This window comes from Zalophus californianus, chromosome 3, assembly GCF_009762305.2.
Source record: "Zalophus californianus isolate mZalCal1 chromosome 3, mZalCal1.pri.v2, whole genome shotgun sequence".
NCBI lineage: Eukaryota > Metazoa > Chordata > Mammalia > Carnivora > Otariidae > Zalophus > Zalophus californianus.
In genome coordinates this window covers 161,955,722-161,970,322 of record NC_045597.1, presented here as the reverse complement: position 1 = coordinate 161,970,322, position 14,601 = coordinate 161,955,722, and the positions used below count along the sequence as shown (strand labels likewise).

The 14,601-nt window shown below is 42.9% G+C and overlaps 1 protein-coding gene across 4 annotated transcripts in view; it reads right to left on the bottom strand.

Moving 5' to 3' along the window:
• KIAA2012 (KIAA2012 ortholog) overlaps positions 1-14,601 on the bottom strand; it is a 105,498-nt gene that overhangs the window by 50,028 nt on the left and 40,869 nt on the right. For all 4 annotated transcript variants that reach the window (XM_027589969.2, XM_027589970.2, XM_027589971.2 and 1 more), the window contains one exon: positions 1,454-1,530. In XM_027589969.2, coding sequence (XP_027445770.1) covers positions 1,454-1,530 — 77 coding nt within the window. The remainder of the gene's footprint in view (positions 1-1,453; positions 1,531-14,601) is intronic.

Sequence of the window (14,601 nt, the reverse complement as noted above, 5' to 3'; positions counted from 1 at the left end):
CGCCCCCCTTCCTCAGCCCCACCCCCATGCTCTCTGTGTTGAGGGGCTGGTGGCGCTCCCTAGACATTTCCTCAAACGGCTTTCCTTTTGGGGGCTACTTCTAAAGGGAGTAAGACTCCTGTGACTTGAACAAACCCCTCGGTTCTGTGGGGAGCGACGGCCCACCTTTCACAAAGGAGGCCCACGAAGTTCTCGGAGTAAGCTGGTTGGCCACGGCTTCACGGGGGAAACCCAGGATTAGAGTTTGAGACCCTCGGTCTGGTGTTCCCCTTTCTGACTGCAAGGTGAATAATTCAGTCTAGGGCTTAACCGGACGTGCCTGAGCCACCGTTTTATTGCAGGTGATATTAGGTCTCCTGAAATGCAGCCGCGGGAGCTGTGTGAATTTGGAGCCTGTTTAGGGTATGTGAGGCATCCACAAGGCCTTTGGTATTAGCAGAATGTAGCATAGTTATATTCTCCTTAGTCACAGACTCCCTTAAAAAAGAAAACCTTCTAGGTCCTTACAAAGGCTGTCTCCAAAGCAGGCATGTAAAAAAAAAAAAAGAAAAGAAAAAATGCAAACATTGGTTCAGTGATTCCTCAGTAGCAGGAAGGGTCAGCTCAGCTGTGTTTTACCTCAGCGGAGGCCTGCCCCAGGCCTGGGGTTCTAACAGTGAGAGTTCAGATCCTTCCTTAGAACCCAGCTAGGCACACACATGAAAACAAAACTAACTTTATTATTATTGTTTTTTAATGGATGTGAGGGAAGAGGAGAGAGCCAGGCAGTGGCAGGAAGTGGGAGATAAGGGAGAAGTAGAGCTCATGCCCCCTTCTCCCTGCCCAGGCTGTCGCACAGCAGGGAGAGACCTGAGAGTGCCCTGGAGCTGTGCTGCTTCTGCTTGGGGTTCTCTGAGACCCTGGGCACAGCTCTAGGAATCCCCCTGAGTTGTCTCTCTAGAGTGAATTTGAAGACAGTCCCAGTCTCAAAGCTTCAAATGAAGGAACAAACTTATACATATTTGTGAATGTACATCCTTGAAACACTAATATTTCTGGCCCATCCAAATGAAGCATTTTTCTCCTTTCTTCACAGTATCCTTACATTTTTTTCTTGATGCTACTTTTTTCCTCCCCATTAGGAATGAGAAATGGATGGGAAAAAAAATGGGCCCTTTAGCACAAGTCTTAGTGCCTACTGCCTTGATGGATGATACCTTTCTCTTTCCCTGTTGCCTTTTTGACTTTGCAGAAGTCAGGGAAAGGCTGATTCAACTCATTCGGGCACATAAGAGCCACACAAAATAGTCCAAGTTTAGTTAAGACATTCCAAGGAACCTGTGTGATTTTACTGATGAGGCAAATGAGGCCCAGAGAGATGAAGAATCTCACCCAGGGTCACACAGCAAAGGCAGCCCAAGAACCCAAATGTCCTACCTCCCAGTCTCATGCTCATTCAGAGTCAATACTGTACCTGCTTCTCTGGCTTTTGGGTCAAAGGTGAGATTTCATTAAGATTCGTGAGAAGACAGGTTCTGGATTCAGTGTTTGCTATGGTGAAAATCAGAGAAAAGGATCAAAGTCAGATCTAGGTCTAATTAGTTTTTATATATACTATATACATACACACCTAGTTCATGTGTACAAGATTATAAACACACACACACACCTATGGCATTTGTATTTACTCACCAAACAACACCTGCACCCTCTAGAAGCACCATTTACATAGCATGTTAAATATAGTGTTGAGAACTTATACTCAGATATCTATTTTTCTTGTTTTGGTTGCTCTTTCAAAGAACAAAAGTAAATTCTTTGTGCTACTAAAATTCAGATAAAGCTGAAATTAAAAAGGAAATATTGATGGAAAAAAACCTGCTGATACTGTTGACTATAAATTTTGTACGATCGTACTTCACTAAAGTAGGAAAATGCTTCTGCAACCTTCCAGATAGAAAGATCAGAGATTTCCCCTTTTCCTTATAATGTGGAAGGGCAACAAGAGAAGTGGAAACATAAGGCAAACAAAGGCAAAGGCCAAGGTAGGGCTGGTGAGAGGGGACTAAGGGACCTCATGGAGCTTGCCACAAAGCAGCTGCCCACCCCCCCCACCCTCCCCCACAGACGTGGTGTTAATCGCCATGATTTTCCTCCATGGTTGCAGGATCACTGCTCTCCACAGGGGTGGAAGCTGAGGCTTGAAAGCTAAACAAACCTACCTGAGGTTGTACAACTAGTGAGGTTTTCAGGAACGGTTTTGTGCCCAAGACTCAAACCCCGTGCTGCAAAAGGATAGGATTTATTTTTGTTTTTCTTTTTATCCCCAAGAAAGTGAATTTAATGTTTATAAAGGAATGTTTATTTGAGGACAGATTTAGCTAAGCACATGGCTCTACTGACAAGGGTTTTAGTCAGTCTCTAGTGTGGGTTGAGGGTCCAACAAAAAGTTATTTCTATGCTTGCTACTTTTTTTTTTTAAGATTTTATTTATTTATTTGACATAGAGAGACACAGCGAGAGAGGGAACACAAGCAGGGAGAGTGGGAGAGGGAGAAGCAGGCTTCCCGGAGCAGGGAGCCCGATGCAGGGCTCGATCCCAGGACCTGGGGATCATGACCTGAGCTGAAGGCAGCCGCTTAACGACTGAGCCACCCAGGCGCCCCTCTATGCTTGCTACTTTTAAGAGCCCATGGCATCTTTGTCTTTTTGACCTGAAGCTTCTACTCATTCCCTGTGGGCTGACCTTTCCTTTCCTGTTGTTTCTCAGCTGTCCTGTTTGAAAATGGCTTTAGGACAGATTTAAAACATTTCTTTTTTAAAACAGCTGGGGAAACTGAGGCCCAGAGAGTGGTTTCACAAGATTGGTTTAAGTCTATTCCTTGAAATAGTGTGAGACCAGAACCTGAACCCCAATCTCCTTAGTACCTAAGACTTTTCCCTGCACATCGCACTCCCTCCTTTAGCCTCATTTGAGCTTGCCACATCACAGCTGCTTGGCCATGATCCATCCTCTGGACAAATCTAGCCCAGCAGAATTGTGTTGAGATGAGGTTCACTTCACTGGGGCTTGGAAGGAACCTTGGGTCTCTTTGAAATGAAACTTACAAATTCTAACGCATAAAGAAAGTTCTTGCAACACCAGGAGAATGAATCAGTCAGCCAGAGTTCAAGAAATGTAAACACAGTTTTAGATAGGAGACTAAAAAAATCGCTTAGGACTTCTCCATCTCTTGGGTCAAGACCCTGGTAATTTACTGAGGTCCACGCTGTCAAGGAGGAGACACAACTCAAACTGCATTCCTGGGAGATAAAGCAATGGGGGTGGTAAGACTTCCTCTCCAAACAATGTGGCAGGATCTATCCTTGTTATCAAGCTGAAGAAACTGACTGACCCATCACCCAGTGCAGGCAACTGGTTGTGAACACAGGCTTTCTCATCATTCTGAGCTGGTGTGTACATTCACAGGCTACAGACTGCACAGCTTCCAGGCCTGCTTGAAACGGGGAGCTCAGAGTCTTTCTGTGATGAACATTTCTGCCACTAAAGAGATAAACAGAAAACACATTCCTTCTCTGGCTGCCCACCATCAGGCCAGAGCAGATTTTCAAATGCTAGCATTAATCTAACCACAGGCTTTTAGCAAGGAGATAGCATTCCCACCAGATAATCAGGCTGTTTCAGAGATGACCCTTACAAGATGGGGTCTCATCCCAAACTCTTCTGCCTTCTTCAAATCATGGGATCCTTCACCAAACACTCAAAAGCATGAAAGAGCTCTGATTTTAGCATGGAATAGGGTGCCTTAAAATTTCCTTCTATTTAAATCTATGTTGACAATGTTCATTGTTTTGATAAAAATGAAATGTCATATTTATTCCCATTGCTTCAGAATACTTATTTCCCTGGGATGCTCTCCTGGGGCTCATCTGGTATCAGAATAGAGATCAAGCCAAAAAGTCATCTTATCAGGCAGACTGGGCCACCTGGCTCTTTCACGGTTGTATGTCAGGGCTTGGGAAAGAACATCAGACCCACAGGCTCCGTGACCAAACATTCTGTGGTTACCAGGGCAGTAGCTTTTGGAGGTGCTAGTAGGAGCCTCTTTAAATATGTGTAGGGCCTTTTCCAACATATGTCATTTCTGAGACATGATTACTCTTTGATCCCTAGTATGCTCTCATGACACTTCCCCCATAATTTGCAGTGGTTCCTCATTGGAGAGGGGATATATCCAATGCCAAACAGATCTCAGAAAGCACTTTTGCCTTCTCACAGTGTTACACATGGATTTGCTGCCCCTAGCAGAATCCAATGGGAGGAGTCTTAAAAGTCAGCCTTTTGTACCTTCGTGGTTTTGTTATTTGTGGTAAAAAATGGAAAATGCAAAGGCAAATTCCAGATTAATTTAAAAAATCTTCTCAGTATAAACGAAACCATAAAAGGAAGATAATTCTGGTCCTTTACATAGCCCTGCTGACCTTTTCTTAAGAATGATATCTAAAAATACTTTATTTTATATGATATGACTCAAGATGCCTATGACCTATGGAGTGTTTGATGTGTTATAACAAATCTTGATCTGCTTGTTTAATGAAGGAAACCAAGACCCAAGATGGCCTTCTGGTATTGTCATTATCAAATTCTTGGGATAAGATTTAAGACCTTGTTTATGTGACACATTTTTACTTTAAATCTTGGATGAAGAGGAGAGTGAGATGGGCATATCAAACAATTATTCAAGACCTGAGAAAATCTCCAAGCTAAAGATATACCCCAGGGAGCTCTATTAAAGGAGCCAAGTAGACTCGTCTAGAAGATAGAAGTTGGTCTGAATTTAAATATGGAAATGCCTAGTAAATACAAGAGCAATATTTTTCTTCCAAGTTGGAATAACAGTTCTTTTACATACTTATGTCTTCTTAGACCAAGTCTAGCTCAGTCTCAAGAGTTTGGCCTTAGCTTTGGGAACACCAACTTCTCTTAAAATTTCATAAATTATTTTTTATGGAAAGGTCCAAAGGTACATGGCAGTTTACCAAACCCAAAATGGAAGGCAAACTAGATGATGGAATTTAAATTCAAGTTGTGTGACAACAAAATATCAACTACATGAGAAACCCTCCAGTCAAGATATATCACAGGATTAATAAGGATACCTGTGGTGGAAGACTGTGAGGAAGAAGGGAATTAACAAAAGGCTGAAGTTGGAGCTACAAAGTGGCCAACCAATTCAATTCATGTGGTGATCTTAATTCTACAGAAGATACTGTTCTTGGTCACTCACAAATAAGTATAGATATCTGGTCTCCTAGCCTCTAGGCTTACCCCCTTCAATCCATTTTTCACATAGTTGGAAGAGTCATTTCTCTAAAATAAAAAATCTGGTTATACCAATTCCTGCGTCAATAGGATCTCACAATCTTTAGGATAAATTTCTTAGTTGCTATAATGGCTTTTCACGATCTGGCTCCTGACCACCCCACTAGCTAATTGCACTTCTCCCCACTCCCTTTCCTACCTGTGCCCTGCGGACCAGTCATTAGAAGCCACTTACATTTCTCCTATGTCTCCATGTTCTCTAACCTTAATGTGGTCCCTTTCCCTGGAGCATCCTTTCCTCTTCCCCACTTGGCTAGTTCCTATATATATCCTTAGAAAGTCAGCTTAAGTGTTCTCTCATTCCAAAAGCCTTCCCAAACTCCGGGCTGAGTTAGTCTGCACTCATTCATAGCTGTCACCATACTTCACTACTGTGGATGACACTAAGGCATGGATTTTGTCTCTCAGCCGTATTCATGTGCCCACCGCAGTATATGGCATTAGTAGATGGTCAATTAGTGTTTGTTGAGTGAATAAATGAATGAGTAATCCTATGTGCTTTGTAAAACAGACTTATTAATTCTTTCTATTGGACATGTTCCAGTGCTTGTGTCTTCATTATTTTTCAAATAAGGAATTGTGGAGAATTAAGACAACAGTAAATGAAAATCCATAGGCCACAGGAAGATGTGTGAAAGAAGCAAGGGAGAAGCTAGGAGGAAAACAAATCCTAAAGAAAAGCCTCATGCTTCTCTTTATGGCACAAATGTCTGAGGGGTGATGAAACAGAAAAAAGTATTTATGGATTACTAGTTAATGAAAGTTATAATTTTTTGATTATCCTGACAGAAGAAAAATACTCTAAACTTTATTATAGGTTGAGAAATATAACTGATAATACACTCACACACTCATACACACACACACACACACACACACACACACACCTTAAAATCTATACCAGCCTTAAAATGCATTGTGCTAAGCATTACTTCACTACTTGAACAAGACCCTGATCCCTCATGCATATTATACACTAAGTGAATAGCAGATTCTGGCTACTTGGAAGGGACACAGTCTGAGAATTTCAAGAATCCTTAGATTTGTGAATACCCCTTGTGTATATCATAGCCCCAGTAAAAAGAGGGGGAGTTCTTCAAGCTCTTAATGAGTCTATAAATAAAGGGTTAGGGTGGTTTATAAAACTATTTTGTTTTTGGCAGAGAATCATCAAAATGTTAGACCACATCACTTTCTCTTACTTTCATCACCAGTCCTAGCAGCTGGCCTTCTATTTAAGTCCATTAAACAATATTTATATAAAAAGAATCAATGTTCTTCTTTCTGAAAAATAACTTTACAAGAGTCATTGCACGTGTTATAATGAATATAGTTCACAACAGTGAGATGTGGGTGCTCAGAGGAGGGCTAGGCGCACTCACTAGCTTAGTGATGGTCTTCTGTTTTCCAGCCTCATAATGTCTTTGATTTGACTTCATGCCTCTGTAAGATGACATATTGTATGTATCCCTGATTTGTGAAGTCATTTGCAAATAGGTGAAACTGACTTTCGAGTCCACAAATACCCAAAGTCCACCATCTATATAATTCTTTAGAATCCTATCATTTTTTTTCCTGAAAACATTCGTTAAAACCAAATGACCAAAAAGAAAACAAAAAGTTGTGAAAGATCGATAGTGATTCCAATGCATAGATGTTTTAAATTGCTCTTTGAACTCAATGCCAGGGAGTATCAAGCATTTTCTGAGTAGTGTTATATCCATTTTCTCAAAAACAAATGGGAATGTTAAGCACAAAGAGTTGTAAGAATTTTTTGTTAAGGTCATTGAACAAATCAAAGGAACAAATACATTTCCTACATCTAAGACCTGAAAGAGGTGCCCTATGCTTATATGGGCAGTCCCACTGGAATGGGAGTTGCTATTTAATAGGTATAGCATTTCAGTTTCACAAGAAAAGAGTTCTCGAGATTGGTTGCCCAACAATGTGAATCTACTTAACAGTACTGAATGGTACACTTAAAAATGGTGATTAACATAACAATAAAAAATTATTAAAAAATGGTTAAGATGACAAATTTTATGTTATATATATTTTACCACAATTTTAAATAATGACAGGGGATAGGAGGAGATGAGGAATTGTATTCTGGGCAGAGGCAACAGTATATTCAAAAGCTTGGACATAAGAAAGAGATTTGCATTAGCCTAAGGTCTTTAGTTGCTAGGAGTGGAGAAAAGAAGAAATAAAAGTTTTCTTTCCTTTTCCTGAATATAGAGCTTGCCATGGGGGCAATTCTGAAATAGTCCAAGTTTGTCTTTGGCACTCTACCATTTCCCTTTCTGTACTTTTCTTCTTCTTCTTTTTTTTAAAGATTTTATTTATTTGTCAGAGAGAGAAAGAAAGAGAGCACAATCAGGGGAGCGGCAGTCAGAGGGAGAAGCAGGCTCCCCACTGAGCAAGGAGCCTGATGCGGGACTTGATCCCAGAACCCTGGGATCACGACCTGAGCTGAAGGCAGACGCCTAACCAACTGAGCCACCCAAGTATTCCAGTGCTTTTCTTCTTGTTCCTTCTCCAAATAGCTAATGTCCTGTTTATCCAAGCCCTCCAGGGCCATCCACCACCAGTCAAGCATATTTCAATTCTTAAAACGTTCTTTACCCTCAAATTACCCACCTCTCCTTCTACTCCTGTCAGAATTTTTAGTCCCTCAGAGCAGCTGTTCTCAGCTAGGTTGCCATCTGACAGCCACCTGGACACATATATATATATATATATGTATATATATATATATATATATATATATTTTTTTTTTTTTTTTTACTAAAGTGTGAATGACTATTAGCTTCTTGGAAGTATAAACCTTTTAAGAGAATACTTCTGAATTCAAAGTGAATCTATTAATAAGGTTTTAATAGTAGAATGAAGTGAAATCACAACATTTTTGGCCATATTAGGAAGAATGTTTTTGGTCTGGAGAGCTACCCTATAAATGGCCTATCTTCCTAGAAAATCTGTCTCAAGAGTTTGGCTTCTCCCAAACTGTTCCTCCTTTTTTTCAGCTCCTTCCCTTCTCCCCATGTCTCTCTCTCTCTCTTTTTTAAAGATTTTATTTATTTATTTGACAGAGACACAGCAAGAGAGGGAACACAAGCAGGGGGAGTGGGAGAGGGAGAAGCAGGCTTCCTGCCGAGCAGGGAGCCCGATCCCAGGACCCTGGGATCATGACCTGAGCGAAGGCAGACGCTTAAAAACTGAGCCACGCAGGCGCCCCTCTCCCCATGTCTTTAAAAGTTGCAAATCATTTTCAGTGTTACCCACAAAAGGGTGTCTGATGCCAAGTAAGGGGGATTGGAGGGAGAAAAAGATGTGCAACAGAAGTCATTTATTTGTGTGGGTCATAAAGTCAGGAATGTCCTAAAGTCTCCATTTTGTCAGATGGCAACATGCCTGTTAAGATTGACCTCACCGCCAACCATGCATTGTGGTAAAAATGCAGGGCTCTGGGGTTCAAATCACAGCTTCTCCATTTAGCTGTGTGACCTTGGGCGAGTCACTTAACCTCTCTGAGCCACACAGGCCTAGATGAAAAATGAGGATAATGATAGAGTTTACCTCATATCATTGCTGTGAGGATGAAGTGAAACAATGAATGTAAAGCACTCAGCACAACGTTTGGCATATCAAAGATCGATGACAATGGTAGCTATGATCTCCATGATCTCCGTCATCATCATCATCATCATCCTTCACTAGGGGGCTCCTATTAAGAGCTGCCCTGGCCTAGTTCCAACCAACAAGTGAGAATGAACAGAACTGACGCTGAAATTTCCCACCACGGTCAGGATGTCCATCCAGGGAGAATGGCAGGAGGGGTGATTGAGAATGCCAGGCTCTCAAGTACTTCCCTGCTTACAGATTTTGAGATTGGCAAGCGTATGATTGTGCCTTTTCTCCTTCTGGTTTTGTAGTCTCTGGCAAAAACAATTCCCTCCCCCTAGCTCTGGCCCCAGTGCTCCATCTGGGGCATTGCTTCCTGTCACGATAGCGGGTCCCTCATTCAGGATTCATTGCTGCCTGCCCCATAACAAGCAGTGAGGAAGACCACACACATTTCTCTATTAATCAAAGGCTATTTTTAGGAGAGAGAGAAGGTCTCTACATAATCATCCTTTCCCCCGGGTCTGAAGCAGAAGCAGCAGTGGCGATAGGTAGGGGATGAGCTGCAAAGTCACCCTACGCTCCTAGTTTGTGCTTCTTTTTACAGCTAGCTGCTTACGGGGATTGAAGTACGAAAGGAAGCGTGGAAGACGTAGAATTGGCCTCGGTCCTCCATTTAGAATAGAATCCTCGCCTGCGAGGATTTTCCAGATAGTTTCCTCCTTCGTGGTTGTGTAGGCAGAGCTGTGCACAGCTCTAGGGGCTGTGCCCACCTCATTATACTGTGAGTTGTGCAGCGTATGACCTGCAGAAGCCACAGTACATCCCCACAGATTTTCCTTCCTGGGCTAGCTAAGCACATGCCCTTGGTCCAGCTTCTCCCCTCCCCTAATATTTACACTCACACCACAGCACACTGGGCTACCCATGAGTACCTCATGAGGACACCACATTTCCCAGGCTGTCCAAGAAGTGAATCCTCTTTCCTCCTTGTTGCTATATTTGGGGAGAAATTGAGTGTTTCTGGAGGTCCCTGTATGAAATAATGTGCATGCAAATCAGACGATATAGAGGAGAAGTAGAGGTGACTTTTTTTAGAGGAAAAGCTTACTTTTTAGGGGACGTTGAATACTAGACCTCTCCTTTTCATGGCTGGTATTTGAATTGATAGATTCGTAGGCTGAAAAACAATAGGGGTTTTACCTGTGAGTGTGAAAAAGTCTTGAAAAAAAAGTGATTTTTCTTACCTCAAGACAAGGGAAAAACCAAGTGGGGGCTTTGATGCTGAAGCCTCATAATAAATTGAACGGTTTAAAAAAAATCTGTTGATGTTATCATGGAGAGAAGATTGATCTGGGATTTTAAAAGCACTGAGGAAAATAATACTTTTATTTAAGATGTTTAAGGGTGAAATCCTGTAGGGACTGTGATGCTGAAATCCTGAGAGGAGAACTTTTGACAGAGCAAGAACATGAAACAGTTAATGCCTGACACATGCCGTGAGGAGATGCCCAGATTTGAACAGCAGATGTGCTGTGGGGCCCCAGTGCGTGCAGCAATGGCGGGATGACAGACGAGGGTGAGGAGCCCCAGCCTGCAGCTGTAGCGCAAATACAAGGGTTGGGCCAGGGGAGACAGGAGGGATTCTAGCCCATCTGATTCCGGCCAAGGAGACAGACAGGCTTATGTACAGCCCTGATTTTTTTTTTTTTTTTTTTTTTTTGCAATCTCTTAAAGTTACCTTGGGAGAGAATTAATCTCCTGGCTGTCCTTGTCAGTCAGAATGAAAACTAGTTAAAACAATGCTATTTTGATGAATGAGGAGAATTTGCATGATGGGCCAGAGAAAGACAATTAAGGGGGTTGATAATAGCAAAGAGGTCAACTGAGTGGATCTGAGATGGAAGAACAGTTTTTAATGGGAAATATGGGGTGTGTGTGGGGGGGTGGGGTGTGTGTGTGAGATATTGAGGAGACAGCAAGAGGGAGAAAACAGTCAGAGGGAATCATAGAAAATTCAACCTGGAAAAGATTTTGAGATCCTCTAACTTGCCCCCTCCTCCAAACTCATTTGCAAATACATGTATGTGTGTATTTATGCTTCCTTGTCTCATTACTGATAATAAACATACTAGAGAGGTTGCCAAAAAAGGATGTTTGTTTTTATTGATTTGCTAAACTGTGGTAGGCTTGGAAAAGCCTGTTCCTTGGTGTTTTTCCACCTCAGAGTACACAGACATAGTCACATGCATGCATAATAACTTAGGCCGAGCGGGGCAGCTTGGGATTCTAAGAACCAACACTGGAGAGAGGAAAAGCCATAATTAGTGTTAATTGTTGACCCTACAGTTCAAGAATAGATGCTCTGGAGAATGGGAAATGAGAACAAACATTAATTATTGAGTAGGGACCTTGGAGACAGACACTCTGGATTAAAAGGAGAGAGATAAATTGCATAATGAATGTTAATTTTCCCTCAAAGAATTGAGTGGTCGGTGGTTGGAAAGGAAAAAGAGGCTAAAACAATCATGAAAGAGAAACCTCAATGTGTGTCAGGGCATGAGGGTACAGGAGGACTATACACACACTTTCCATCACTGCTTACTGCCTCACCCTTTGCCTTACAGCTCCCAAGAAACGTGCTCTCAGGGTTTTCCTTAGGACTCTTACTATTTACCACAGTTGTCTGCTAGGGAGCGCAACCACTTCCCCAAGAATGCAGAAGCCACAAAACAAGCACACTGCACACTGACACGCTGAGAGGTGTGTGACACCGGAATTTATTTTTTATGTGTGTTGGTGGGAGTTTGACTTCAAATGAGGGAGGTGGCTGGAACTGAATGCCTCTCAGGAGAAGGCAGTGGCCCTGAGTCTGCTGCTGTGGGGGTGACGGAATCCGGGGCCTTAACTGTTGCTTTATCCTAAGTATAAGACATCACACACACACACACACACACAGCCTCCAAAGAAACCCTCTTCACTGAAAGTGAAAACAGAAAAAAGTAATTTGAGTCAAAAATTGGAGATGAGGATGGTAGCCAGTTTTTAAAAGAGACTCTATTATCAGGCTTGTCGCTGGCTGCTGGGATTCAGAGAGCTGGTCACATCCCCACAGCCAGGCAGCATCTCCTACGTCTGTGCGTGGCCTTCTGTTCAGGCCCTCATCAGCTGTTGCCTGGATGGCTCTGAGGTAGCCTGAATGCTCAGCCTTTTCTCTTGCCTGTTCCTTCATGCTGGCACACGCGCTGGGTTACATGACATCCCTCTTCAAACATCTGTGATTCCTTGTTGCCTAAAAAGCAGCATCTCCGCTTTATCCTGGAACACAGGGCCTTCTCTGGTCTGGCCCTGGCCTGACTTTCAGCCGCATCTCCTCCCGGGAAGCCCCTCACAGTCCATTCACAGGGACTGCTCATCATTTCCCACACGTATTCTATTTTCCTGTTTCTCTTTGTTTGGGTTCATGCTGGTCCCTCAGTTGGTCATGTCTGTCCCTCTTCTCTGTTTATCCGCTTCCATTAGTTTCTCAAAGGTCAGTGCAAGTGGGATCTCTCTGCAAAAATCCTTCCCAGCCCCCTCGGTTAGAATTAATGGCTCCTTCCTTGAACACCCTTGAATCGTGTCAGTGAGGCCTCTAATGCAGCACTCCTTCCATTCTGCCTTGTGATAGAGTGAATTGGTTGTGAGTTTGTCCTCACCTGGTCTGTGAGGCCCCGTGGGGCAGTAGCCGCAGGTGCTGAGCCTTGGAAGTGGGATGAGAAGAGCACAGGCTCTGGGACGGGTGGGCCTGGAAATGAATAAGCTAGCTGCTTACTGGGTCAAGTCCACATGCACCAGGGAGTTAAGCTCCTGTGTTTCAGTGTCCTCACCTATGATAAGTGAATGAAAATACTCACTTCATGGGAATATTGGGCTCATGGAATGAGATGACATAGGTGGTACAGTGCCCGAGAGTGTTTACTCTCAAAATCAACATCCTTCTCTGTCCCTTGCATATTGTAGACATTCAGTACATTTTACTAAAGGAGTCAAGCACATATGTAATGGGTCTTCTCTCTTTTAGGTGCAATAATATTTTACATCAGAATTTTATCTAATACTTAACAAGATGTACTGCAAGTATAATCTGTTTTTTTAAGATTTATTTATTTATTTGAGGGAGAGAGAGAGAACAGGCATGCGTGCGGTGAGGGAAGGACAGAGGGGGAGAATCTTCAAGCAGACTCCTCGCTGAGCACAGAGCCGCATGGGGCTCCATCTTGTGACCCTGAGATCATGACCTGAGCCAAAACCAAGTGTTGGAAGCTCAACCGACTGAGCCACCCAAGCGCCGTAAGTATAATCTGGTTTGATTGTTTTTTCTTCTTAAAGATTTTATTTATTTATTTATTTGTCAGAGAGAGCACAAGCAGGGGGAGCGGCAGGCAGAGGGAGAAGCACGCTTCCCGCTGAGCAGGGAGTCCGATGCGGGACTCGATCCCAGGACTCTGGGATCATGATCTGAGCCAAAGGCAGACACTTAACAGGCTGAGCCACCCAGGCATCCTGAATCTGGTTTGATGGTTATAAAGTGTAAACTAGGATGGCAGATATTATTATAGTTGCATTATTTCAGTTAAGAAACATGACAAGTTGCTGTACAAAGAGTATCTAGAAGATAAACATTTATTTCCCTTTTGGATAAGAGTGGAGAGGTAGGTGGGCGGACTAGGGTGGTTTTGCTCCATGAAGTTATCTGAGCACTGGCGTTTCCTATATCTTACGGCTCCATTATCCCATAGAATACTGTCCTCTTCTGCTCAGTTGAAGCTATTTCACCACCTCAGCCAAGTCCAAGGGGAAAGAGGACCTCCTTTGGTAAAAACGAGGGTGAGCAGTATCCTTTTAAGAAAATGAGCTGAAAGTTGCACACGTTACATCTCTTCACATTTCGTTAGCCACAATTTAGTCACATGGCCATGCTTGGTAGCAAGAGAGGCTGGGAAACATAATTTCTAGCCAGCAGCCATATAGTCAGCTAAACTTAGGTGCTACTAATAAAAGGAATAATGAAAGAATAGATATTGGGGAACAATTAGATTCCCTGCTACTCACAGTTTCAATCCTTATTTATGGGCCATGTTTCAGGAATGCACATGCTGTTTTCTGGGATATTCGGAAGTAGATAAAGGGGATCTACCCACAGGAATTTCAAATCTTGGAGAGGAAAGAAGAAAAAAAAAGTAAAAAAGATAAAGGAAGTGATGGGGTGCCTGGTGAGAGGCCCAGGCAGTAAGAATTAGTGGAACCTAAGAAAGTAGCCATCAGCGTGGGCTGAGGCATCACAGTGAAGGTGGGAATTCAGCTAGGTCTTGAAGCCTGGAAACCTGGACAAGTAAGACTAGAGGCATGTATGAGTTAGTGGGAAAAGCTTTGATCTAAGTGGGGGCAGAAAAATCTGGATTTGAGCCTTAGATTTGCCACATAGAGGCTGTGTGACTTTGAGCAAATCACTGTACTTCTCTGGGCCCCAGTGTCCTTATCTACAAAATGAGAGACTTTTCAAACTGTGGTCTCATAGTTCCAGTGGCTCTGTACAGACCCCCTGCCTGGGAGTCATCTTAGGAGGGGAAGAA